Source organism: Galeopterus variegatus, unplaced genomic scaffold (assembly GCF_000696425.1).
Source record: "Galeopterus variegatus unplaced genomic scaffold, G_variegatus-3.0.2 Scaffold1877, whole genome shotgun sequence".
Taxonomy (NCBI): Eukaryota; Metazoa; Chordata; class Mammalia; order Dermoptera; family Cynocephalidae; genus Galeopterus; species Galeopterus variegatus.
The window spans coordinates 159,155-186,728 of NW_007727988.1; the positions used below are offsets into that span (position 1 = coordinate 159,155).

At 36.2% G+C, this 27,574-nt stretch overlaps 1 protein-coding gene across 1 annotated transcript in view; it reads left to right on the forward strand.

The window, feature by feature from the left end:
• Nucleotides 1-27,574, forward strand: part of LOC103595883 (E3 ubiquitin-protein ligase ARIH1) — a 112,500-nt gene that overhangs the window by 79,404 nt on the left and 5,522 nt on the right. The window contains exons 7-13 of the mRNA XM_008579409.1: nucleotides 7,522-7,588; nucleotides 8,859-8,965; nucleotides 11,932-11,974; nucleotides 12,467-12,538; nucleotides 15,873-16,003; nucleotides 20,032-20,089; nucleotides 26,529-26,789. Of these exons, the coding sequence (XP_008577631.1) occupies nucleotides 7,522-7,588; nucleotides 8,859-8,965; nucleotides 11,932-11,974; nucleotides 12,467-12,538; nucleotides 15,873-16,003; nucleotides 20,032-20,089; nucleotides 26,529-26,789 (739 nt within the window). The remainder of the gene's footprint in view (nucleotides 1-7,521; nucleotides 7,589-8,858; nucleotides 8,966-11,931; nucleotides 11,975-12,466; nucleotides 12,539-15,872; nucleotides 16,004-20,031; nucleotides 20,090-26,528; nucleotides 26,790-27,574) is intronic.

Consider the following 27,574-nt stretch of genomic DNA (forward strand, 5'->3'; position numbering starts at 1 on the left):
TACCGGAAAAAAAAAAAAAAAAAAAAAAAAAAAAAAAACTCGATGAGGTCCCTGGTTTGTTTTTCTCCTCTGGTTCGTTCTTCTCCTCTGGTTCGTTCTCTTCTGCCTGTTTCATAGTCACCCTTGCACCCAATTCTGTCAATTTTGCATCCATAATAACCCTCAAACCCTCCTTTTCTCTGTTTCTACTGCCATTAACCTGATCCAGGCCATCATCTTCTTTTCTTTGGAAATCTACAGCTGGCTACTAAGTGATTCATTTATATCTAGTTTCATCACCTTCTATTTCTTCTTCACAAATTGTTCCATTGTTCAACATTGGCTTCCATTGTTCTACATTGCTCATTTGTGCAGCTTTGTCTTTTCTCACATTCTGTGTTGTAGCCATGTAGAGCTTGGTTTCTTGTAAGTACTATGTGTTTTGTGTTCAGTTTGGTTTGAGTTTGTTTACTTTTTTCTCTGCTGCCTCTTGTCTTTCTCACAACAACTCTTCCTGGTTTTATTTTTCAATTCTCTTAACCTATTCATCCTCGTAGTTGTTCTTCAGGGCTCAGTTTAGATTTTAACTTTGATTTAGTCAGATACCCTATGAGCTCCTTTTCTTAGCTCCCTCATATTTCGCATACCATTCACTTTTGTAGTTGCCTGTATTCTTTCTTAAGCTATAAGCTGTATGACCCCAGGTACCCTAGTTATGTTGACTGACTCCTTTGCTTATTTCCATTCAGAATATATGGCTGTAACCTTAGCAACCCTACACTGAAAGTATTTATTTATTGATGCCTCAACACTTTTTAGACTCCTAAATTCTTAATAGTGGTAATTCAATGGATTCACCTTTTATTTCTTAGCAACTGGTATTTAATAGACATGCATCTTGAGTATGTAACTGGAAATATATTATTCTTCCTTGCCTTCATAAACATATGTCATCACTGCAACATTCAGTGACTGACTTGTCCTATAATACCGTCAAGGCTGTTAGGCTAAGTGGGTCTATCCTGGATAATCACCTCATATAGCATACTTCCAAAGACATGAAGGTTAATGATATACTTTGAAAACTTAGTCACAAGGTTTATCCTTGATGCTTTCATGAGATTAATGAAAATTATTTCTCTAAATTCTGTATTACTTGTGACCAAATAAATGTTCATCTGTTTTTGTTCATCTTAGTAGTTTTTTGATTTTTGTCATGTAATTGTTTAGGGCTTAAACTTCCTTTATTACATATAACTTCTCTAGTAGTCTTAGGAATAATAAATGTAAGCTTGTATCTATAAAGTCTTTCAAGACCTTGAAGTAGTGTATTTAGTCTCATCTTGACTAATCAATGACACATCTGGAATTGCCTAAAAATTAGTATGATTTATTTTCATATAAGTGTTTTAGAAACAGGTGATGGCAGGAAATAATTGCCACTCACTTATAGGAGTCAATTATGCTCAACGCTTTTTTAAAAGCTTTAACTGATACATCTGATTTTTTAAAAAATGATTCATAGGATCATGGTGTAGATATTGCATACCTCTATTGGCTGATTCCCTCTTTGTCTGAAAATGGCAGATATATATATCTTTAATAGATATTTCCTGTTCCATCAATTTTAAGCAGTACATCTTAAACTTCGTACTACATAAAGTTAAGAAATTGGTGATTCTTTCACCTTCATCTTTTCCAGTAGGTTGATTCAGAAAATTGTAAACCAATATGTTTATAGTATTATAACTATGTAAATATTAATTGTAGAACCATGTAGTTGAATGGACTCAGAGAGAAGTAAATATAATCCTCTTCTGTGCTGCTCCAAGAAGAATGTTCCAAGCATCCAAGTCAGATGATTATGTTTTTCATTCTGTCAGTACCGTAAGAATCACAAATAGGATTGTATGCTACCTAGACCCTTAGTAATTAAGTGAGGTCATACAGTTTGTACCGTCTGAGGCAAGAGACAAACTAAACTTGAATATGTTTGGTAATTGCATTACAGTAGAGCATCTCATCTTTTACAGTGCAAAAATGTCATTCTTATTATTATAGGCTTGATTTGCTATGTATTGATTTTTATTTTACTTTTTTAAGTTCTAAAATATAGTCAGTAAAGGGTGTAAAGTACATTAACCTTAAAGTACGTTTATTTTATTACCACCCAGATCAAGGTATATAGAACTTCCTCAGTACCCAGAATGTTCATCCTTGTGCCCCTTTTCAGTCAGTATCCATCTCGCCTCTGCTACCTATCTTGACTTCACCATCAGTTAATTTTGCCAGTTCTTGAATATCATTTAAATGGAATAATGTAGCATGTATTCTTTTGTATGTGTATGTCTGTTTCAGTTGACATAATGCCTTTGAGATTCAAGCATGTTGTTAAATAAATTTGTGTTTTGGGTGACTTTTGTTATTGCTATATAGTATTTCATTTTTCTGATAGTAGATGGTTGGTTTTGTTTGGTTTTGGCTAGTGTGAAAAACTATGAGGAGTATTTCTATATGAGGGTACTTAAAAAAGTTTGTGAAAAAATGGTATTAAAAGATAATATGAATCTTTCTATGAACTTTTTGAAGACCCCTCTGTGTCATTTGTTAGGTATGCACTGATTTCTTTAGGGTATGTACTTAGGAGTGACGTTTCTAGCTTTTATAGATATTACCAAATGGTTTTCTAAAGTGTTTGTACCTACAATCCTAGCTATGTATGAGTGCTGTAGTCCTTACCTATACTTTCATCGCCTATCTTTTTAAATTTTAGCCATTCTGGTGGGCATGTAGGGTTATCTTAATGTGGTTTTAATTTATGATTTCCTGGTGGATAATGTTACAGAACATCTGCCCATACATTTATTAGCTATTTGAATATTCCTTCATGAAGTGCCCATTCAAGTCACTTGCCCATTCTAAAAATTTGGTTACTTTGGGGCTGGCCAGTTAGCTCAGTCAGTTAGAACGTGGTGCTGATAACACAAAGGTCAAGGGTTCATACTGGCCAGCCATCCTTTCGTTATTTTGTCTGTCAGTTACTTTGTTAGAATTCTTTAAATATTCTGATGCAAGTCTTTGGTTAGATATATGTATTACAGCTATTTTTTCCCAATGCATGGCTTGCCTTTTCTCTCTGAAAGAGAGCTGATTTCTTTTGGTGAACAGAAGTTTTCATTTTAATTGTGTCTAATTCATCATTTTTCCCAATTTATGATAATTGCTATTTAAGAAATCTTTGCTCACCCCAAATTGTATTTATTTTAAAACAGAGAGTTTATAGAGAATGCCTTGATAAAAATGTGACTGTAGAGTTGTATGTCTCATAATGGAATAAGTTGAATGCCCCCTGTCATTTCTCCACAGGGAAATATAGAAAGCACTCACTTTAGTATTCTAAGTAGGAAATTAGCACCAGAGATATAGTATACTGTCTGTTTTAGAATGTATACTTAAGAGATCAGAACTGAAGTTTGTATTGAATTAATTTCCTAGTCTCATTGAAATGTAAAATGAAATAATTTGTCAACTTTCAGTGGTGGATAAGGTTAAGTATATAGATAGGGAAAAATTGCTGATAAGTAATTAGTAATTTAAGTATTACTGAACTTATAAACTTACAGATTGAAGGTAGGCAGGGAAAAACAGGGGAGGGTGCAGTAAGCACTGCCTGATAGGCCATTATAGGGTTGTCTGCTTTTATTCTAAGACAGAGACAGAGGACTGACATGGTTAGAAAGGAATGCTTTGACTGCTGTGGTTTTTTTTTTTTTTAAAGACTGTAAGTGGGAACAGGGAAATTGGTTGGGAAACGTTATAGCAGTCTAGGTGAGAGACGGTGGTGATTGGGTAGCAGAGGAGATGATGAGAAGTTGTTAAATTTGGGATATGTTATCCTGATAGAGTCCGAGTTAGATGTTGGGGATGACTGCAAGATCATTTTGACCTTTCCGACTAAATAAATTCAGGTGATAATAAATGTTATATTAATTTTTATAAGTAGAAATTTGGGCAAAGATTTATTATAAAGGTGTTAATCACATTGTCATAATTCTACAAATGCCCAGCATCAGAGGAAGATGGAATGTAATACAGCCATTAAAAATGGTTTGTGAAGTATTTTAATGGCACTGGAAAATGCCTATCATAAAGTTAGTGAAAAAAACTAAGAAAAAATTATACATACTAAGTTAGGGGCTGGCTGGTTAGCTTAGTTGGTTAGAATATGTTGTTATAACACCAAGGTCAAGGGTTCTGATCCCCATACTGGCTAGCTGCCCCCCCCCCCCCCTCCAAAAAGAAGGAAAACAATCAGACAATGCCAGACTATATATGACAATAGAACCTAACCCACAAACTTTGCAGCAACCATCCGAGAAAGCCAAACCACAATTTCTGCAGCAGTTGGCCCAAAACAGTCAGGACTTGGTCAGTAACTACCCACTTTACTAATTTGAGTCCGTTTCCAAACCAGGACCAACCAGAGAAAGTAAAACATGCTCGCAAATCAATCGCATAGGCTACCTCCTTCTAAAAGCCTTCCTCCAGCTGCCCATGTCAGTAAAGCTTTCCTACTCCCATGCTGCCTGCCTTTGAATCTCTGAGTTCAGATTCCCCAAAAATGTCACGTGCTTACTCCTCCTGGGTGATGGAGTTGTGCATGATTTTTATTTCCTTCTTTATGCTCGTCTATAATTTGTATGTTGGAGAAAAAAATCTTTTGAAAGGAAAATATTTTTATCATTAGTCCTAAATTGAAGTGTAATGTTGGTTAACTCAGGTTGCTTTATAAGCATAAGGCATGGTTTAGCAATTGGCAATAAAAAACAAATAAAAATAACTTGTGTTTAAAGTCACCTGGTTTCAAAACACAGGTCTCCAGTTATATCATTTGTTAAAACAGGGTATTATCCTCAAACTCAAAGGTAGTTAAATGCATCTGACACTGTGTTCATCATGTATAATAGGCATTAAGTAGAAGTCATTTTGTTTACCTAGACAGCTGCCTTCCTCTAGGAAAGTTGATAACTTTTTCATAATAACTATTTTCAACATAAGTGATGGAAACAGGTCTTTGTCAAGAGAATTGTCTTATTAATGACCAGAATGAACACTTGCCACCTTCTTGAGCATACCTGTTCTCATTGATGGGAGGTTACTTTCTTTACTTCCCTATCAGGTCAAACTAAGGTAGAAGCCGTGGCCTAAGAACTATGGTTGACCTTTGTTCTTACCAGTCCTGCTGGGCTATGCCAGATTTAGATAGCTTATTAGGCTAGGGTCAACTATAAGAAATCATATGACTTGTCATATCAGAGAAGCATTATGGGTCATAGATGTTTATTTGGGAATCAGGACATCTGATGTTGAGTCTGGTGCTTTCCTTATTTTTTTAATTGATGTAAAATCCACATAAAATTCACCATTTAAATTATTTAAAATATATAATTCAGGGCCAAGCCCGTGGCGCACTCGGGAGGGTGCGGTGCTGGGAGCGCAGTAGCGCTCCTGCCATGGGTTCGGATCCTATATGGGGATGACCAGTGCGCTCACAGCGCTCACTGGCTGAGCGCGGTACGGCCGGTCTCAAAAAGGACAAAAATATATATATATTATATATATATAATTTAGTGGCTTTTAATGTTTCGCAACAATCACCACTACCTAATTCTGGAATATGTTTTATCACCCTGTACCCATTAAGCAATCACTTCCCATTTCCTCCTTCCCTTAGACCCTAGCAGCTATTCATCTGCTTTCTGTCTCTGGATTTGCCTGTTCTGGACATTTCATATAAATAGGATCATATAATATGTGGTCTTTTGTGACTAGCTTCTTTTACTTAGTGTGTAATGTTTTCAAGGTTCATTCACGTAGCTCTTATCATCATTTCATTCCTTTTTATTGCTGAATAATGTTCCATTAAATGGATGTTTCCACTTTTTTTGTGGAGTCATTTGTGTTGTTAGCTGAACATATGAATATTTGTATACAAGTTTTTTTATTGAATCCCAGTTTTTAATTCTCTTTAGCATATATACCTAGGTGGGAGAATTACTGGGTCATATGGTGATGCTGTTTTTTAGCTTCTTGAGGAACTGCCAAATGCACTATTTTTAGACCTCAGTTTCAACATTTGTGAAATAGAGATTTACTCATTTAAAACATATTTATTGAACACTTTCTACAGGCACTGTGCTGAACACAGGGGATTATTTCATGGAGTTCATTGTTTGGGAATAGTGGAGCAGGAAGACAGATATTAAACAAATAATCATATAGATAACTGTCTAATTAAAATTATGGTAAATTCTATAAAGGAGCTGTTTAAGGTGCCATGAGAACTGAGAGGGGATCTACATCTAGACTGGTGTGGAGAATTGTTAGGAATGGCTCCCTTGAGGGAGTAACAATATGTTTTAACTGTGTAAAGTAATAATAATAATAGCATCTAATATTTATTGAGTGTTTACTGTTTGCCAGGCACTTTTCTAGTCTCAAACTCTTTATTTCTGCTACATACTTTACAGATTAATAACCCAAGGAATGGAGGGGTCAAAGAACTTACCCTCAATTAATAGCTAGTGAATTCCAAAGCCAATAACCAAACCTAGGCTGTCCACCTCAGAGCCTCATCATGATATTCTACTTCTTTTTCCTTTCTGAGGGAAGACAGCCTTATGCAGTCTCTCTGAGGAAAGCCATTTTTGAGGAAATATAAGAATACAGATGTGACAGGAATGCACTGAAAGTGGCACAAGACAGGATGTGTCATCTTATGGAAGGAGAGAGGTAGATATGAAGCTCGAGAGTTAGATGAGACCAGACTGTACAGAACTGTTTTGTTCATTTAAAAGACTTTAATGGCAATGAATATGCCAATTAAAAAAAAAAATTAAAAACTAAGAAAACAAACAAAAAATAAAAGACATTAATGGGGTTGACCTATATACATGTTCTTCCTGACTTTGTCAGTGGTAGTTTTTTTTTTTTTTTTCTTTTCTTTTTTTATGCTTTAACACTATTTTCTTATAACACACCCAGAGGGGTATTTACCATAAAACTAATGAAACTTAAGTTTTAGGGTTCTTCACTTCTGTGGGCTCATGTGAGTTCTAGAAATTGTGAATTATAATGCATTCTAGGTGGAAGGGAAGCCAGGTTGCAATCAGTAAGCAATTCTGGTAAACTGCCAACAGCTCTCATAAGTCAGCAATCCTCAAATTATATAAACTTTTAAGTATCTCAAGACCTGGATCCGTTCCTTAACATTCTGCCAACAACATCTGTCTCATTTCACACATGATTTGGGTGGGGATCTGAAGGAAGGTAGCTGAGAGTCACTATTTAAGGCAGTATATCAGAGTCAGAAGGCTCTGAAAGTGGCCTAAATTTGGCATTAGTTGGTAAGTCATTAGATTGTAATACAAACTGATTATAAATGGAATATAAAAAAATAAGGAACATGGGGGAAATTGTATTTTATAAATGTGGAGAATACTCTTGGCTGAAATCTTTCTAACAAACTATTCTTGTTTTCAGGCGCCTGATCACAGACTCAAAAGTTAAATTAAAGTATCAGCATTTAATAACAAATAGCTTTGTAGAGGTAAGTGATTTAAGTTTTCCTTCTTTTATTGAAAGGAATTCTGTTTATGAATAGAAATTTTTCTTTTAAAAAATACCATCTATTGACAGTAAAAAACATCTTTACCGTATTTATGAAGCATACCAAAAACAGGAATATGAGAAACCAATAACTAGATCTCTCATCGTGTATCTTGAGCTTTGATAATAAAATTATTTTTACAGTATTTTTCCTTTGTTTCTCTTTATCCCTAGCAGAGAATTGTAGTAGATTATTAATCATGTCATGTTTAATCATGTTTGGGATTCTAACGTTGCTATTTCTCTGCTTGTTTTAGGTTCTGTTACTAGTCAGTCTTGTTAATGAAAAATGCTATAGTTAGTTGTTTTTATCATATTTCTTCCTTAGAGCAGAGGTCAGCACATTACAGCCTGCCTATTTTTGTAAATAAAGGTTTATTGGAACATGTCCATGTCCATTTGTTCTGTGACTGCTTTTGTGCTACAATGGCAGAGTTAAGTAGTTGCTACAGAGACCATTATGGCCTGCAAAACCAGAAATCTTTCCTCTTTGGCTCTTTGCAGAAGGAGTTTGCCAGACCCTGTTTGAAAGCATCAGTTTAACTCAGTACTTTAATTGTAGAAAATAATTTTTTTCTGCCAGAGAGTAAATTGGAAAAACAGCATGTTTTAGAAATAGTTTTTTTTTTTTGAAATGGTCAATGGACTTTTGAATTCTGGTACAGAGTGTTACTTGAGCCATTTTTTATTCTATAATAAAAATACTTCAGAAGTTATATTTCCTTTTGAGGAACTAAAGTGCAGTCTTTGCCTGCAGTTTAGTTACTGGCTTTTGCTTTTATAGTCATAGGGAGAGATTGCGTGTATATCCTTTAGCCTATCTCAAATTATTCTGTAGTATCTACGCACCTTCTCTGATTAGGAGCATATCTGGTTTTCTTGCATCTTATGAGAGAATTGCCCTGAAATAGAACCATAAGTAAATTCCTTGTTAATGGTCACATAATGGATAATTATTTAAAGTTTCTCAGTGAGATTTTGAAGATAGAATAAGTTCATATGCTTTATAAAACCAAGTCTTCAAGGGATCAATAATATCAGAAAAACAGTGCATTGTGTAGAAGACTACAGCAAGTTTTTGCATGTTGGTGTTATGATCCCTACTTTGCCTTTGCACTAGGGAAGCAATATAAATAATTGCTTGGTGTACTAGGAAATCTTGCATCTGATTTAATTTGCTGTTATTTTTTATTTTCTAACTTGTGTTTCAGTGCAATCGACTGTTAAAGTGGTGTCCTGCCCCAGATTGCCACCATGTTGTTAAAGTCCAGTACCCTGATGCTAAGCCTGTTCGCTGCAAATGTGGGCGCCAGTTTTGGTAAAGGAATGGTTTCCTTAATTAGAATGGTGCACATAGCTTTTCTATTTCTTCTATTTATTCTTGGTAGTAAAATAGTAGAAAAAAATATTTACCTTAGGCAGAGAGATAAGTGATATTGGTTGACAATAGTGTATATTTCTTTTAAGTTAAGAATTGGGTGAAAAAATTATATTTTAAATCATTTTTGCTCTTTCATTGATGCAGTAACTTTTAGATGTATTTTTTTTTATGGGGGAAAATGCAGCCGTAATGACATTTTTCCTATATGCTCCACTGTAACTTATATGAGAGCAACCTTATAGATCTTGTGACAAGAACTCAGTTCTTTTCATTTCTGGTTGGTTGCTTATTTTGTTGAATTAGGTTTGAGATTATACCCTTTCAGATTATCTCTTAGGAAACAAATTACATAGGATTTAAAAATTTTTTTCCTTTACTCTGACAAGTTTTAATCTTCTAAGAAGAAAATGGGCAGGTAAATTTGATTAGAGATGGGCTGGCCCGGTGGCACACTGCTACAGTGCACCGCTTGGGAGTGTGGCGGCGCTCCCGCCGAGGGTTCGGATCCCACATACAGACTGGCCGCTCACTGGCTGAGCGAGGTGTGGGCGCAACACCGAGGGTTGCGATCCCGTTGCCGGTCCCGGTCCGGTACGGGTGCAACACTGAGGGTTGCGATCCGTTGCCGGTCACGAAAAAAGACAAAAAGGAAAAAAAAAATTTGATTAGAGATGCTTTTGAACTAAGAATTTTCCTATGGCTCCTCTTGGGCCAGCTCTTTTGGTTATTTGGACCTTTGGAGTTCTGTAGCATACTCTCCAGCCTCTGAATTTTAGATTTGACTTACTAGAAGTTTCCAACACCACATGTTAGGGAGTATCTTAGTCCATTTAGATTACTTAACAAGCTTTCTTTTTTTTTTCCCTCCAATGTAGATAACACGAGAATTTTCTAGATTTTTGATTAACAATTAATTGTTAGGTCATTTCTCTCTTCTTGCATTTTACTATAAATACTCAAGAGAAGCCAAGCTGCGTCTTCAGTGCTTTGCTTAGAAATTTCCTCAGCCAAGTATCCAGTTTTGTTGCTCACACATTATACCTTCCACAAAACAGTAGAACACAAATACACTTCAGCCAAGTTCTTTGCCACTTTGTAGAAAGGATGGCCTTTCCTCCAGTTTCCAATAACGTGTTCCTCATTTTCATATGAGACCTTATCAGAATGGCCCTTGCTGTCCATATTTCTACCAATGTTCTTTTCACACGTGTTTGGGTATTCTCTAAAATAATTGAGGCTTTCTCTGCATCTCTTCTCCTCTTTTTGAGTCCTCACCAAAATTGTCCTTAATAGTTCTTTCATGGTAATGGAGGCTTTTTCTAGCATGTACTTCCAAACTCTTCCACTCTTTCTCTACCCATTACCCAGTTCTGAATCAGCTTCCATATTTTAGCTTTTGTGAAAACAACATGCTCACTTCTTAGTACTAGTTTTCTGTCTTTGTTCATTTACACTGCTATAACAAAATACTATACACTGGGTGGCTTATAAACCACAGAAGTTTATTTCTCACAGTTTTGGAGGCTGGGAAGTCCAAGATCAAGGCACCAGTAGATTCATTGTCTGGTGAGGGCCTGCTTTCTGGTTCATAGATAGTACTTTCTTGCTGTATCCTCACGTGGTGGAAAGGACAAGGAAGTTCTCTGAGGCCTCTTTTATAAACCCCATTAAAAACTAATCACCACCCAAAGGCCCCACTTCCTAATGCTATCACAGTGATAATTTTGTGTCACCATTGAATTGTGGGGTGGTGGGGGAGGACACAAACATTCAGACTATAACAAGAAGTTAGATGATTTTCTGTTCCTTTGAGGATTTTTAGAAGTGAAAAGCCAATCTAGCCAAGGGGCTCTAGAGCTAGCAAATAATAAATATTTTATCACTATTTCGTATTTTTTTTTCTCCAAACATCTGTTGAATTAGACTTATATATCATAATAATAAATCTTTCTAAAGGGAGCAGGTTAATGCACAGAGATTAAATGTGTAAAATACATGCTATTTTGGTAAAGATTAAATGTGCGTTATTTCAGAGTTTATCCTGTAGAGAGAGGATGGAGTCTGATTTCATACCTACTTTCAAATGTATTTTAGTATGAAACATTTCAAACATAAAGTATAGAGAATAACTACAATGAATATGAGTACCTATGTAGCTGCAACCCGGCTTAACTAAAATTAGTATTTTGTTTTTGTTAAGAAATAAAACATGACACGTATATTTGAAGCTCTTTGGATCCCTGCTCCATCTCATTCCCCATCTTCCTTTCCAGAAATAACACTATCTTGACTTCATTTAAACCAATAATACTTTGTTCCTGTCTTTGGCAAAGGATTCTTTTGGCATTCCTAAATTATTTGATCAGCTAGTTGTATATTTAGAAAATATTTAGTCTTTTGCTTTATACCTTGGCTAGTACTATTTTTCTCTATAGGCCTGACTGAGGTTCATTTATATAAATTATGCAAAGATATGACATGTTTGCTTCCCATATGTTGTTTACTGTGTATTAGTTTTAAATTATATAATTAACCTACAGACTTTACTCTTCATTTGGTGGTGTTAAGTAAAAGATTGAATATGCACCAATGAAGCATTGGTTGAAACTTCTCAGTACATTCTGAGACATCCTAGCACCAATTATGAAACTGTCATCAAAGTGTATCTCTATGTTTATAGTCATTCTTCATTTCACACTTATTGAGTACCTGCTACATTCTAGTCCTAATACTAAATTCTAGGTGATTTACTATAAAACCGACATGGTTCTTGCCCTTGTATTTGCCAGTCACTGGAAACTGGTTATAATACTGTGGAACTATAAAGCATGAAAGGGTTAGTTTATTTACTTACTTAAAGTAGGTAGCACTTAATTCTTTTAACTATTTGTGTCACTTAACAGCTTTAACTGTGGAGAAAATTGGCATGATCCTGTTAAATGTAAGGTGAGTTTGTCTGGCATTTTCATTTTACAATAATGTGAGGGAACACTTCTAAGACTTGACTGAAAATCGCAGCCAATGGTTTTATTATCTGTCCATTAGTAGTTAGAAGATTTTATTCTGCCCTTTTTATTTCAGATGATCATTGCAGGTATTCAGAGAGCATTCAGCTCCTGATTGTCCTAGGATAACCATGGTAAAACCACCTCTCTTGGCAAGCTTTGTAGTTAGGGGGATAACATACCTCGAGGCTGCGCTTTTTTCAATCTCTGGCTTCCCCACTCAGCTTCAGCCAGAGAAAATCCTCCTTTGGTTGATTTTTATAAATATTCGATTTTACAACTACAGATTCCCCTTGTCTAAGAGGAAGCAAGCCTAGCGATAATCTTGTTTGTTGGCTTTTACATTGAAGTTTGACTGCAGTTAAGTGCTGAAATAATTTGCTATTCTTTTTAAGTATTTTGTTGTACCCTAACAGTTGTTGTTTTCAAACAGTGGTTAAAGAAGTGGATTAAAAAGTGTGATGATGACAGTGAGACCTCCAACTGGATTGCAGCCAATACAAAGGTTGGTGTTTTTCTTCAATAACTCTTGGTCTGATAAAGGATAGGTGCATCAGCATTAACAAAAGCAGTAAGTTTACCTAGTTATGGGCCTTGTTTCACCTTTTTCTCCTTCAAGATTGTTTTTTCCCCAGGATACTTGCCTATTAATAATTTTCCTTTGTTTTAGTATTTGAGTTTATTTAAGAGTATCGAGGACTGTAGTGCAGTATGCACAGTGCTCTTGATTTAGTTTTCTTCTGTGGGAAAAGCATTTGTTTCCTATAGAAGAAAAAATTGGAATTTTTCAAGTCTGAGCTGCCTTTTAGTATAGAAATGTATTGTAGAGTTTACTCCATTTAGCTTGGTTCTATTAGGCTAATTTACTTTTTTGCCTAAATCCCCAGGGTTTTACTTTTTAGTAGTTATTTTGGGGCGGGATTTGAACACAGTGACTGAGCAGTGGTTAAGTTTTTGTTATGTAATTGAACTGGGCTTAAAAAAACAGTTTCTTCAAATCTACTTCATGTTAAACTTCTAAAATTTAATTCATTAAGAGATTTGACTCCTGAGAAATAGAAATTTGGGGGTGATATGGGTGTCCCCCCCTTTTTTTTGGTTCTGAATTTTTTGTTTTGAAGTACATTGCTCATGATACTAGTTTCAGAATTTAATCTCTTTATTACCATGAACCACTTCCTTAGCCCCAGACAAATATCTTACAAATGCAAGTAATCTTGTGTATCCTTCTTCTCTATCACTAAATGATAAGCAAGCATTTGAATCCCAATTGTGTACCCGGCTAGTCTCTTAATAGAAAATTATATAAGAAGGTACTTCAAAAAGTTTGTGGAAAGATTCGTATTACCTTTTAATTGTAATTTTCCACAAACTTTCTAAAGTACCCTCATACACATTCTTTAATTCAATCTTATATTCTATCCATATAGTAGGTGACTTGAGTAACAAGTGATAGGGTAATTCATGGGCTATTTATTTTTAGTATTTCACATGTGAAGATGATGCTTTAAAAAATGCTGAATTGTTCGACCAATATTAGTTATAGCTTTGCACTGTTACCTCACTTAGTCACACGTCAATGATAAGAGTAAGGTGTGCTTAAGCGATAAAGGCCAACACATGATTTTAGGTATACATCTTATATATTTATATGTAAAACCTAAGTATACATTTCTATCTCCGAGGAGGTATTAGCAATGAAAACAATGAATCCTGTCACATAAAACAAATGCCTGAATCTTTAAGGAATAAATGGTAGAAATTACTATTTTTGAGTGTTCTAAAACCATCATGAACAGTATAACCCATGTCACTCAAGAAAACCTTGCTAAATATTCTTTAATGTCAGGAAGTGGTTACTTTTGTTAATTTAAAAAATTTCCCAGCCAAACTTTTTTTTTTAATTGGAGATTTCCTCACCAGAAAAGTCCCAGGATCCTTTAAAATGCTTTGTAAAACTAGTATTTAGAATAGAGCAGTTATATTTTCAGTAAATAGTTTGGTTAAATAGTAACCTTCTTTCTACATTTAGAGAAACCCCCAAATACTCTAAGCCTTCAAGATGTTTAAAATAGAGAATATAGGCTTGGATATATTTGGCTTTGTTTAGAAGGTAGATTGCCAAGAAAGAATGGCAGTTTGTAATAACAAATTTAGCTACTCGGTAGTTTTGAAATGAAACCTGAAGAGTTTTTCTCTTGAGAAGCTTTAGGAGCTTTTATTTACTTATCATTGTTATTAGCTCCTTAAACAGATTTGCAAATTGTCGATGGTATCCTAACATTTTGAGGGCTTAATACTAGTTGATTAATTATAACCAAGAAATGTAGAATGAAACATATTTTCTACCTGAAATTTGCCTCATTGGGAAGATGTAAAATTTCTTATAAGTGATTTCAAAAATTTGCTTTAAAATATAAAATAAAAAATTGTCATATTGGCTTAGTTAGAATTATTATAGTTATGAGCAGTGCAGTCCATTTCACAAAGTCAAAATTGTGCAAATAATAATATAATGGATGATGCCTCCTCCCTTGTAGAGGTTATAGACATCAAATGCAAATATAGCAAGAATACTAGCTTTACATCTTATTTATAGTTTTAGTAAAAAATAATGAGTAAGGTTGATTTTTTTTAGATTTTTCAGAAGCCAAAAAAAGGAGAGGGGGGGAGTGTGCTGCAGGGTAGTGACTTTGGCTCACTAGCAACCAAGAAAATGATATGGACTTGGAAAAACAGTCTAATATAATCTCTACAGCTTAGTTGCTACTGAGTCACAAGGAAAAGAATTCAAAACAGGGATATTTGGCCGAAGAAAGTTGGGAAATTCAGTCAGTAGCCACTAAGTGAATTTACCAATAAAGGCCTGATATCTAGCTTGCCTAACTCTTGAGGCCAGATTATTTGGGTTTGGATTCTTGTTCTACCATTTGCTACCCGTCTGACCTTGGACTAGTTTTTTTTTTATGGTTTTTCTGTCCCTTAGTTTATTCACCTGACAAATGGGAATAGAAATAGCACTGCTATGGGGCTGGCCCAGTGGCACACTCGGTAGAGTGCGGCACTTGGGAGTGTGGCGGCGCTCCCACCGAGGGTTCGGATCCCATATAGAGCCCGGTCCGCTCACTGGTTGAGCGCGGTGCGGGCGTGACACTGTGGGTTGCGATCCCGTTGCCGGTCACGAAAAAAGACAAAAAGGAAAAAAAAAAAAGAAATAGCACTGCTATGGGGCTGGCCCAGTGGCACACTCGGTAGAGTGCGGCACTTGGGAGTGTGGCGGCGCTCCCCCCGAGGGTTCGGATCCCATATAAAGACCGGTCCGCTCACTGGTTGAGCGCGGTGCGGGCGTGACACTGTGGGTTGCGATCCCGTTGCCGGTCACGAAAAAAGACAAAAAGGAAAAAAAAAAAAAGAAATAGCACTGCTATAAGGATTATGAGTTGATGGATATAACACTGAGAACAGTGCATGGGATATAGGAAGTACTCAATAATTACTTGTAGATGACACTAGAATATATTACATTTATGTAAACAAAATATTTTACTTTTTATGGACTACTATTACTCTATATGTATGATTAAAAGTACTTGAAATGTTTGTTTCTCAACTCCACTTAAAAAATTATTAAATTGCTGTGCATTTTACAAGCCAGTAGTAATAATGATAGCAGCTCATTTTTAATAGTATTGTTTGACACTGTTCTAAGTACTTTACATGTATTAACCAAAATAAATACGGTATTTCAAAGTAAAGTAAATCTAGAACTGGCTTCTCCTCAATGTTAGTAATACAACCTAGTGTAGCATTGACACCAACTTTATAGTTTCTCTTCATAGGAATGTCCCAAATGCCATGTTACAATTGAGAAGGATGGCGGTTGTAATCACATGGTCTGTCGTAACCAGAACTGTAAAGCAGAGTTTTGCTGGGTGTGTCTTGGCCCTTGGGAACCACATGGATCTGCCTGGTAGGTTGGGGAAATTAAGGGAAGAATGTGTTCACATAAGTATGTGATATATGCCACGGATTATGAATAAGGTTTCTACCTCATATACACGACCATCTAATATGGGAGCTAAGTAAATAAATACAATGTGCGATCAGTGTTCTAAGAGAGTTATATGCAAGATATCCACAAAGAGGGATTAGTCAGGCATATTTCACAGAGGAGGTAACAGTTGAGATGAACTTTAAGGCCAACTAAGAATTCATTAGTTGTAAAAGTAGTAGGAAATACATGTTGGGTAAAAGGAGCAACATTAACAAAGGTAGAGTGATGCGAAAAACTATATGACTTTTTTCAGAGAAGACTCGCGTTGTCTAATATATCTCTCTAGGCAAAAGTTGGAAACTTAGAGGTTTTTGGCAAAACGCAACCTGCAGATGTGTTTTATTTACTCTGCACCACATCATTAGATAAAAAGTCTGTCCCAAACTTTAAAAAACGGAAAATTGCCCAACAAAATCCATATTTAGCTTCTCTTTGAAACTTAGGAATAGGCCTGTATTCCTGTTTGGTAACAATCATCTCCAACTGGGTAGCAGCCCTTTAGATGGGGCCTTTACTTTCTAGTTTGATATGTTTCCCCAAGACTGAGGCTTAATGTCATTTGCATGTATCGCACGACAGCATTGTTTTTCATTTAGCAGCAGTGCATACCTCTGTTCTATGCATATTTCTTATTAGTTTGGGAAAATGGAAGTTAGACGAAGGATTCTTTGAGTTTTGAGAAAACTGAGCTAGCACGTTTCCTGATAAAAGTGAAAATATTTGAGTGTTATGATATGTAAATGGCCCAATTCACTTATTTGTGTCTCCTACTGGCATTTGAGTTTGTGGCCTCTGCTAAGTTGTGGGTAATAGGAAAAGAGTTAGAAACTAGAGTGGGGCCTAAAGTAGTTTGGATATTATCACAAGAATTTTGAGTGAGTGACATGGTTAGAGCTTTAATTTAGATGAGAAGGCTCTGTATTATATGTTTTACATTCATTATCTCATGATTCTGGCTGCTTTGCAGAGAGGGGATGGGAGAGAAGAGATTACAGGTTCAAGACAAGATGAGGAGGATCTGAACTTAGGACAGTGGCAAGTCTTCCCTTTAGTTCCTTTGGAACTTTCATTAGTTGCATTAATGAGAGGAATAGTAAGAGAGATTACTTCTCTGAAATTATCTCAGCCAGGTGAAAATTGATTGGTTAAATGGAAATAAAGAAATTGTGCCATTGCCAGTGCCAAGGAAGGGTATAGCCGGACAGGTACTCTAGATTTTAAGAAGGTAAACTGGAAGATTAGAGTGTTCCCAGAAACTAAATTCACCCTATACTTTTGTAAACAAGCCTAGTGAAGGGGAAAGAGGGTAGGGAATAAGAGTTATTGTGTTTGTGTAATGACATTTCTAATCACAACTCAGATTTTAAATGAGCTATTTTGAAACCTGAAAAGCGTAAACAACACTTGGATACAAAAGAATGAAGAGTGGCCAGGACCAGGTGTGTCAGAATTGCTGCCTGTGTCTTGCCTTTACTATGCTAACATTGCAAGTGAATCATGCTATGCTTTCCTATTTATTTCTGAAAATGCCTCAGAATCCTCAAAATAGCATTCCAAGTAGAACTGTCAGTCATCTGAGTTAGAAGTATAGATGAATTCTAAATATTTGTCTTTCTGACCTTAAAATTCTTAATGTTGGCAAAGTAAAGCCCAGGATGAGGGGAGTCTTATAAATATGTAAAAAATATCAAAAGGAAAGTTTCTAAGGATATATTAGATAGGGAGAAGAGGTGTTAATTGTTGACCGACTATTAGAGGCCAAGGGGAGGAGATTTGGGGGCTAGGTTAAGTAGAACAATTATTGCCAAAAGAAGACTATAATCCAAGCTAGGGGGAAATTAATAATAAATGTCCACTTGATATCTGGGTTACATCAGAAACTTGAAGATGAGATCAGTGGGCCATTGCTGGTTATTACTGAGTAATTATGGAAAATAGAGAAGTACCAAACATTGGAAGCAGATAAAACGTAATCCGGAATTTCCAAAATTTGTGATTGATTCCACAAACTTCCTGTGAACCACATAACTTAAATTTTCTCTTATGTGAAATTCCAGGATCAAATGGTATCACTAGGATGATGGATTAAGGGGTGTTTTCAAGATTTCAGCAAGGTATTTCAGTGTGGACTGAGAAGTTTGTGGCGTAGGCAATAAATTTAGACAAGGATATTTGGAATTGGTTGACCATTTCTTGAAGTAGAGATAATGGATTTGGGGCCGGCCCGGTGGCGCACTGCTACAGTGCGCCGCTTGGGAGCGCAGTGGCGCTCCCGCCGAGGGTTTGGATCCCACATACAGACCGGTTCCCGCTCACTGGCTGAGCGAGGTGCGGGCGCGACACTGAGGGTTGCGATCCGTTGCCAGACACGAAAAAAGACAAAAAAAAAAAAAGAGAGAGATAATGGATTTGTGTCTTCCTTATGGAATGCTTTAAAGGCTTGCTGAAAGGTTTTGTCCTCATCTTTTTTCTTTTTTAATGTATTAAATATATACTGCATTCCTGGTCAGTTTTTATTGATGGCTTGCTTGAACTAATATAATAATCTTACATGTATTTTGGGGTAATATCAAAGAGAGATATTGAATATATATATTGACTATTAAAATTCTGAAGACTCAGTTGTGAGAGTGTGGTGCTGGTAACACCAAGGTCACTGATTTGGATCCCTGTACTAGCCAGCCACAAAATAAATAAAATAAAGTCCTGAAGAACTTGACCAGCTGGAACAGTGGCTCCTATTTAACAAGATTTAAATTAAATTCAAAATTCCTGTAAATCTGAAAAGAGCACTTGTTAAAAGATTCTCAGACATGACAACAGCATGTGAACAGTATACACACTGATTAAGAGCATGAGCCTCAGTTGGCAGACAGGCATAAATTTAATTCCCAGCTTTGAAACTCTGGTTATGTGACCTATGTTACTTATGCTTTCTAAGTCTAATTCTTCATCTGCTCAATGAGAATGGTAATACATATTTCATAAGGTGTTGGAGGGGGTTAAATGTGAAGGTACGTTTAAAGTACTCAGCAAGGGCATGGTATTTAGTAAGCACTCAGTAAATAGCTGCTCCCATAGTGTAGGATCCCATAAAGAGGTATAGGAACCAGGACAAGGGAATTGCCAGTCTTACTCATCTCTACTCTGAGCTGGTTTCTCTGGGCATGTGGTGTCCCCCCCCCCCCCCGTGTATATCATTCAGTTTTCAATGACTCATAAACTATAATAGCATGTAAAGCATATAGCATAGTGTCTATTACATGGTGTAGGCTGTCAGATATTGATTTTCTTTGATATATAAAAGAGCAGGTAAGAAGATGAGTAACTCTGGAAAATTAGGAATATTTGGCCTAAATAACATGACCTAGGAGATAAAATGGGTTTTTTTCCTTCAAAAATTGAGTTAAAAGTTCAAACTACAGTCAATAAATGGAAGTTCTAGGGCCGACCCCGTGGCGCACTCGGGAGAGTGCGGCGCTGGGAGCACAGCAGTGTTCCTGCCGCAGGTTCGGATCCTATAAAGGGATGGCTGGTGTACTCACTGGCTGAGCACGGTGCGGCCGGTCACAAAAAAGACAAATAAATAAATAAATGGAAGTTCTAGAATGACAGTGTTTTCTAATTATTATAGGTGAGCTGATGTGGAATGGACTGCCTCAAGAGGTGGGGAATTCCCTATTACTGGATAGGGAACTGATCCACTGTTATAGAGAGGATTCAAACACTGGGTGTGGATTAGAATCAACAACACTTTAAGTTCCTTTCAGCCTTGTAATTCTATCATTGTAACAGTAGAATTCTGGGTACTTAAACATATCAGTTTATCTATTGTAAAAAAGAATGTTGGTCCTGGGTAATCTCTAAATCCCAGTTAACATTCTGTGATTTGTTCCCTTTTCATTGATTTATGACTTTATGGAATCCTCTTAATTTACTTTAAGGTACAACTGTAACCGCTATAATGAGGATGATGCAAAGGCAGCAAGAGATGCGCAGGAGGTAAGTACATTTAATACAGGATAGGAGGTGAATAGGAATGCATGTTGTATATTCACTAGGGAACAGTTTGTTAGGGAATAATTTAGCAGAGATTTTTAGTTCTGAAAGATTTGTGGAAAGACACCTCAGTAAATATTGGATATCTATTTGCATTTATATTATAAAAAAGAATCTTATCTGAAATGCTTTTTAGGAACATTCTTATTTATAAGTTTGTTTGCTTTCTTTTAATTATTTAGTCACATAGCACGATTTCAGGTTTTAGTTCATCAGAGTCTTGGTTTCAAGATCTCCTCCCTGCCCTCTGCACCAAGCAAGGAGAATAGAAAACAGCATTTGTTAAATAGCCCTCCTGCTATTTATAGGCAATATCTCACTATTTTTAATTTTTTTTTTTAAACCTGATTGTTCATCAAGAAGTTCTAATGATTATAGGCAAGCTGATTTGGAATGGATTGTCTCAGGAGCTGGAAAGTTTCCTATTACTGCACAGAGAAATGACCCACTATTACAGAAGGGATTCAAACATTAGGGGTGGATTAGATTCTACAGCTCTTTCAGTTCCTTTCAGTCTGGTCATTCTATCATAATTTTAGAACCCTGGAATTTAGTAGTTCTTAACATTAATCCCATTCCGTATTGAAATTATCCCATTGTCCCAGAAGTACTCTTTTCAAATGGTTTTCCTAGCCAGGATGCAATCCAAAACATGCTTTTCACCTATTTCTTATTGTTTTACTTATTAACATTTCTTTAAAACTTATTTCTAATAAGAAATACCAAAAATACAAAAGAATGAATATATATACGTGTGTGTGTGTGTGTGTGTGTGTGTGTGTGTGTGTGTGTGTGTATGTATATACTCTGTCATATTGTTAGAAGTACAAATTTTGTCTCTCTGTTTTAAAAGACTGGAAAATTATATTTTATAATTATAAATGAGTGTTTCACAGATACCACAGTATCTGGGTAATTTTTAAGGGAAAAAAAAATCTCTACAAATTCCAATGTTGATTTAAATTATATTCATTATATTACTTAAATGTGTCTAAACATATGACCAGCTGTAAATTCTTATGCTCTTATGTGACTATACAAGCAAGCCAAGAGAACTGCAACATCAGTGAAACTTGTTAACATTTATTTAATTTGGCAGATATGTCACTTGCTGAAATTAAATTACTATTGATAGACTACTATGAGGGGGAGGTTTTCAATTTAGTGTTACTATACTACTAAGTGTCATGTGATAAACTTGTTTTCCTGCCAGTTTTCTATATTTCAGTGATTGCAAATATTCATTCCTACAGTGTGTCATGTTTTGGTTTGCCCAGAATTTATTATTGATGTACTCTCTTATCACTTATTTTCCTTATTAGCCTGTACAGCTTAAATAATATTTGATGCCAATTTTAGCTATTAAACAAATGTAAGAACTGAAATTAAATTCTTGTCCACAGTTATAAGGAGTTCATTTAGAGGATCTAGAGTGTTTGTGTATTTTTTTCTTTAGATTATCTTCAGATACTTAAGCACACTTAAAATCTTTCAGATATTTAAAAATTCCATGGTCTGCTAAGATCAGGTCATTTGGTTTCCTCACTCCCTTACGGTGGTGGTCTTTACATTCCAATTTAAGATACATCACCCTATGTATTTTTTGTACAAAAGTTTTAAAGTGACACTTATGATTTTTCCAACCTCCTGTTTGGACTTGATTCTACTATTGCATTCTTTATAAGTTCAGTTTTATTTATTTATTTAATTTTGGCAGCCAGCCTGTATGGAATTTGAACCTTTGACCTTGGTATTCCCAGCACCACATCTCTCAAGTGAGCTTATTGCCAGCCTTCTGTTGTTTTGTTTGTTACTTTCTTTATCTTAGCCTTTTCTTCCTTATGGCCTTGTGCTTCTGTTTAAGATGGTCAATCTTAAGATGATCTCATGTGACTTAAGATGATCAATAATGATCATCCTTAATCCTACTGAAGAAAGAGGCCATACATTTTTCTAAAATTTTCTTCTAATTTCGATAATAATTCTCAAGTTCACAGAGAAATGTTCTTTTTCTCTTATGCTGCATTATAATTTTCCTAATTACCATGGTGGGCTTTTAGTTTTTACTAATCCTGAATGAAGAGTAGCCTAGCTAGATGTAGCCAGGTATGGTATTTACCAACAGAGGAAGTATGTGAATTATCCTTGACCTCACCTTGTCTTCCTTTGGGTACAGGTAGAATCCCTTTCTGAGATCTACAAGGAGGTGGTTATTGTGCATAGCTTCTAAGCCAGTTTCTAACGTTTGATTTTAAGTGCTAGAATGTCTTATTTTTCTAGTTCATATCTGTTGGACTGAACTAGAATCTTTTGATCCAGTGGGAGTACAGGGAAAGATTTCATATCACTGACTTTATTTATTTGTTTATTTAGTGAGAGCCACGCCTCCCCGAATGAAGCACACCATTCATTACATGCCCATCTGGCTTTCTCATCTTTCTCCACTTTCTCTACTCCCATGCTCTGGGAGTTGTCTTTAAAAAGTACTAGTAGAGGGCCGGCCTGGTGGCGCACTGCTACAGTGCGCCGCTTGGGAAGCGCGGCGGCGCTCCCGCCGAGGGTTCGGATCCCACATACAGACCGGCCGCTCACTGGCTGAGCGAGGTGCGGGCGCAACACCGAGGGTTGCGATCCCGTAGCCGGTCCCAGTCCGGTACGGGCGCAACACTGAGGGTTGTGATCCGTTGCTGGTCACGAAAAAAGACAAAAAAAAAGAGAAAAAATAATAATAAATAAATAAATAAATAAAAAGTACTAGTAGATTGGCACACAGTCCCGAAACATCTAGATGGTACTTTAAATGCCTTGGAAAGATATACCTGTGTTGTAGAAAGTTTTTGACTTAACATACTGTGCCACAGTGCCAACAGTGGTGGACGTTGAATCTTCTCATCTTCTAGACTAGGAGTCAGCACACTTTTTCTGTGAAGGGCCAGATAATAAATTTTTTCAGCTTTGCTCAGGCTATTTGGTCTGTTGTGACTATTCAGCTCGGTAATGCTGAATAGTCTCTGCCCTTGTAATGCTAAAGCAGTCATATACCTAAATGAATGGGTATGACAGTGTTCCAAGTAAACTTTATTTACAGAATCAGAAGGCAGCTGGATTAAAACAGGCAACAGCTGGAGTTGCTTGCAGGCCAGAGTTTGCCTACTTCTGTTCTCAGCAGTCAGGTTTGGGGATTTGGGGTTTTTTTTGTTTTGTCTTGTTTTCAGGAAACTGATTTTATTTCTCATTCCAGAATCTGGCATTTGGTGAGAAATTTTGTCTCATTTGCAGGGACGTATGAGTTTTCATCTTTTATGCTGAATTTTAGTGAAAAGCTGTTTTAGAATTGTTGGTCAGATTAAATCAAGTCATCTAGCATTATATATTTCAGTATTGTAATTTAGGTCCTCCATTCCTTTTTGGGAATTTGACAGGTGTTTTAGTCAGTTTCTGTTGCTTATAATAGAATAAGGAAATGAAATTTTTTCTTACAGTTTGGAGGCTGGGAACTCCAAGGTCCAGGAAACACATCTGGTGAGGACCTTCTTGGTGGGAATTCTCTACAGGGTCCTGGGGTGACCGGGGTGTCACATGGCAAGAATCAGCTGAGCAAGAGAGCTAACCTTCTCACTTGCTCTCCTTTTAAAGCTGTCAGAACTGTGCCCGTTACTCTGCGGATGGGTCAGTCCATTCATGAGGGCACAGTCCTCACAATCTAATCACCTTTCAGATACTGTAATTGGTTTCCCACCCTCTTAATACTGTTACAATGGGAGTCATGTTTCCAGTTCATGAACTTTTGGGGGACACTTTTAATCCATAGCAACAGGCTTAAAGATATTAGTGCTTTTTGGAAAGATAAAATGTGAAGCAGATTATTTTCCACATATTATATTTTTATATTGGTAATTTTCCAGTTTGTAAGCATTGGTTTGCTACCTTCCTTACTCTTGAAATAACATGGTTTGTGTTGGGTTTTTCAGGTGTTTTAGTGTTGTGTGATAGTGGGTCATGTGACTGGCTAATTATGTGGTTCAGAATTAGTGTTTCTAAGCAAGAGACCAACCATAGGGTCAACTAGTGTCTGTGTTATTTGTAGCCTTTTAAAGCGTGGAGGGAGGAAGAGGAGGTGAGAGTAAAAGAAAATAAATATGTGTGACAAGAAACCCTTTGATAGTGCTTGCATGTAACAAGCATTTATTATTCATTTTCTGAATATTGGGTACTGGAGATACCAAGACTACTTTTTATTTATTTTTATTTATTTATTTTTTTAAAAGATGACCTGTAAGGGGATCTTAACCCTTGACTTGGTGTTGTCAGCACCACGCTCAGCTAGTGAGCAAACCGGCCATCCCTATGTGGGATCCGAACCCGGGGCCTTGGTGTTATTAGCACCGCACTCTACCGAGTGAGCCACGGGCCGGCCCCAAGACTACTTTTTAAAAAAATTCATTCCCTCTAGAGATTTATAGTAAAATGGGAGAGACCTTATGTAAATTATTTTTGCAGTATTATAATAATCACATATCTAGACTAGAAACCATATTTTCTTTGGTAATATTTTGTATATTTCTAAAAGACAGACACTTAATAGAACTGTGATACCACCGTTATATTTTTATATAAATATATGCATATATATTTTAAAGCAGTGCTTTGTTAGTATAAACTATCTAGTGCTCAAATGTCCCCAGTTCATAAGTTTTCTTTTTAAATGGGTTTAAATCAGGATTCATACAGGTCCACAGGTTGGATTTGATTGATATCTCTTAAGTCTCCTCTAATCTATAGGCCCCCCTCCCCCTTTTTTTTCCTTGCCATTTATTTGTTGTGGAAACTAGGTCATTTGGTCCTGTAGAATTTCCCACATTATGGATTTTGCTGATTGCACTGAATTTAACATTCTTCTGTCCCTGTATTTCCTGAGCTGGTGGTTAAGTCTAGAAACTTGATCAAATTCAGACTCAATGGTTGGGGCGGAGGGCAGCAGGTGGAGAGGGACAGAAAACACTTAATTGATTACTGCATACTTTCTATTGCATTATATCAGAAGTTATATATGTCTGGATGACTATAGTTTGCTACTTAAAAATATTTCTGCTTCATCTTATTGCATACAGCAGAATACTGCTATGTAGTAGAACTTTTTTGTCATTATGGGAATATTCTTCATCACCATTGTCCAGTTTGGTAGCCACTAACCACGTATGACTATTGAGCACTGAGGAACTGAATTTTTTATTTTAATTAACTTAAATTTAAATAATTACATTGGATCGTGACTGCTGTATTAGAAAGTACAGTTATAGGACATTGAAAACAGTACTAAATAACAAAAGTAGGTATCTGTTCCTGATTTTAGCCTAAATTACTATACTTTTTCATCAGTTAAATATATGAGCTTTTTGATTATTAATATTTTTAATTGCTAAATCATAACTATATATACATTTATGGGGTACATGTGATTTTTTGATATATGTATATAGTGTGGAATGATTATATCATGCTAATTAACATATTCATCACCTGTCCTGCCTATTATTCTTTATGGTGAGACATTTGAAATTTACTCTTGTTATTTTGAAATATACAGTATATTATTATTGACTGTAGTCACCCCTTTTGTGCAATAGATCTCAAAACTTATTCCTCCTGTCTATCTGGAACTTTGTACCCTTTGATCAACAATTCCCCATTCCCTCTCCCAACCACCACACCCTACCCCACCCCCACCCTGCCCCCCCAGCCTCTGGTAACCATTATTCTACTCTCTGCGTCTATAGGTTCAACTTTTTTAGATCTCACATGTAAGTGAGATCATGTGGTATTTGTATTTTTGTGCCTGTCTTATTTCACTTAGCATGGTGTTCTCCAAGTTCACTCATTTGTCCCAAATGACAGAATTTCCTTATTTTTTAAGGCTGAATAGTAATCCATTGTTTATGTATACAATATTTTTAAAATCCATGGTTATAATGGTTATCTGTTGATGGACACTTAGGTTCATTCCATGTGTTTGCTATTGTAAATAATGCTGAAATGAACATGGGAGTGCAGATATCCCTTTGACATAATTGATTTCAATTCCTCGGGTATATACCCAGGGAGAGATTACTGGATCATATGGTAGTTCTATTTTTAGTTTTTTAAGGAACCTCCATACTGTTTTCCGTAATGGCTGTACCAAGTTACATTCCCACAAACAATGTACAAGAGTTTCCTTTTCTCTGCATCCTTGCCAACACTTAACTTTAGTCTTTCTGATAAAAGCCATTCTAACAGGTGTGAAATGGTATCTCATTTTGGTTTTAATTTGTTATCAGCTTTTGTGTGTAATATGTGTTATAATTATAATGTTTTATGATCTTTATTTTTCTTAATGAAACAGCGATCTAGGGCAGCCCTGCAGAGGTACCTGTTCTACTGTAATCGCTATATGAACCACATGCAGAGTCTACGCTTTGAGCACAAGTTATATGCTCAGGTGAAGCAAAAAATGGAGGAGATGCAACAGCACAACATGTCCTGGATTGAGGTGCAGTTCCTGAAGAAAGCAGTTGATGTCCTCTGCCAGTGTCGTGCCACACTCATGTACACTTATGTCTTCGCTTTCTACCTCAAAAAGAATAACCAGTCCATTATCTTTGAGGTAGGAGTAGTTCCTGGGTGGGGAGAAAGCACACCTTGTGTCATAGGACTACTGGGCTTTTCATAGATAAGATATATAGAGTTTTAAAGTTTCCTGTCTATTCAGAAAATGTGAGTAAACATAGGATTTATTAGGAAAAATTTAAAAATTTGATTTTTTTTTTTTTTTGTCCTAAACTACATTCAAAGTGATGTGGTTTGGCCAGCTAGCAGTTAATATGCAGGCTCTGGGGTCAGTCCTAGATTTTAATCTTGACTTCATCACTTTTAGCTCTGTTGATTTGGAGCAAATTACTTCACCTCTCATTTGTGTATTTTATTTTATTTATTTATTTACTTGGCAGCTGGCTGGTACAGGGATATGAACCCTTGGCCTTAGTGTTATAACATCATGCTCTAAGCAACTGAGCCAACTGGCCAGCTCCTATTTCTCTTATTTAAAATGGGCATGTTACCTTTCTAAGACATTATCAGGTTTAAGTGAGACATTCTATGTAAATTGCTTATATAGCACCTGGCACCTTATAAGTTCTCAGTAAAAGCCTTTATTTGGGCAAAACTATGGTATTAGAAGTTAATACGCTGGTTACCATTGGTAGAGAAGTACTGACTGAAAAGGGGGCTTTTAGCAATGAAAGTTTTTCAAGTAAAGGTGTTCATTTAAAATTCGTGCATGTTGGCTGGCTGGTTAGCTCAGTATAGAGTGTGGTGCTGATAACACCTAGATCTGGTGTTTGGTCCTTGTATCGGTTAACCCCCCCCCCCCCCCAAAAAAAAAAAAAAAAA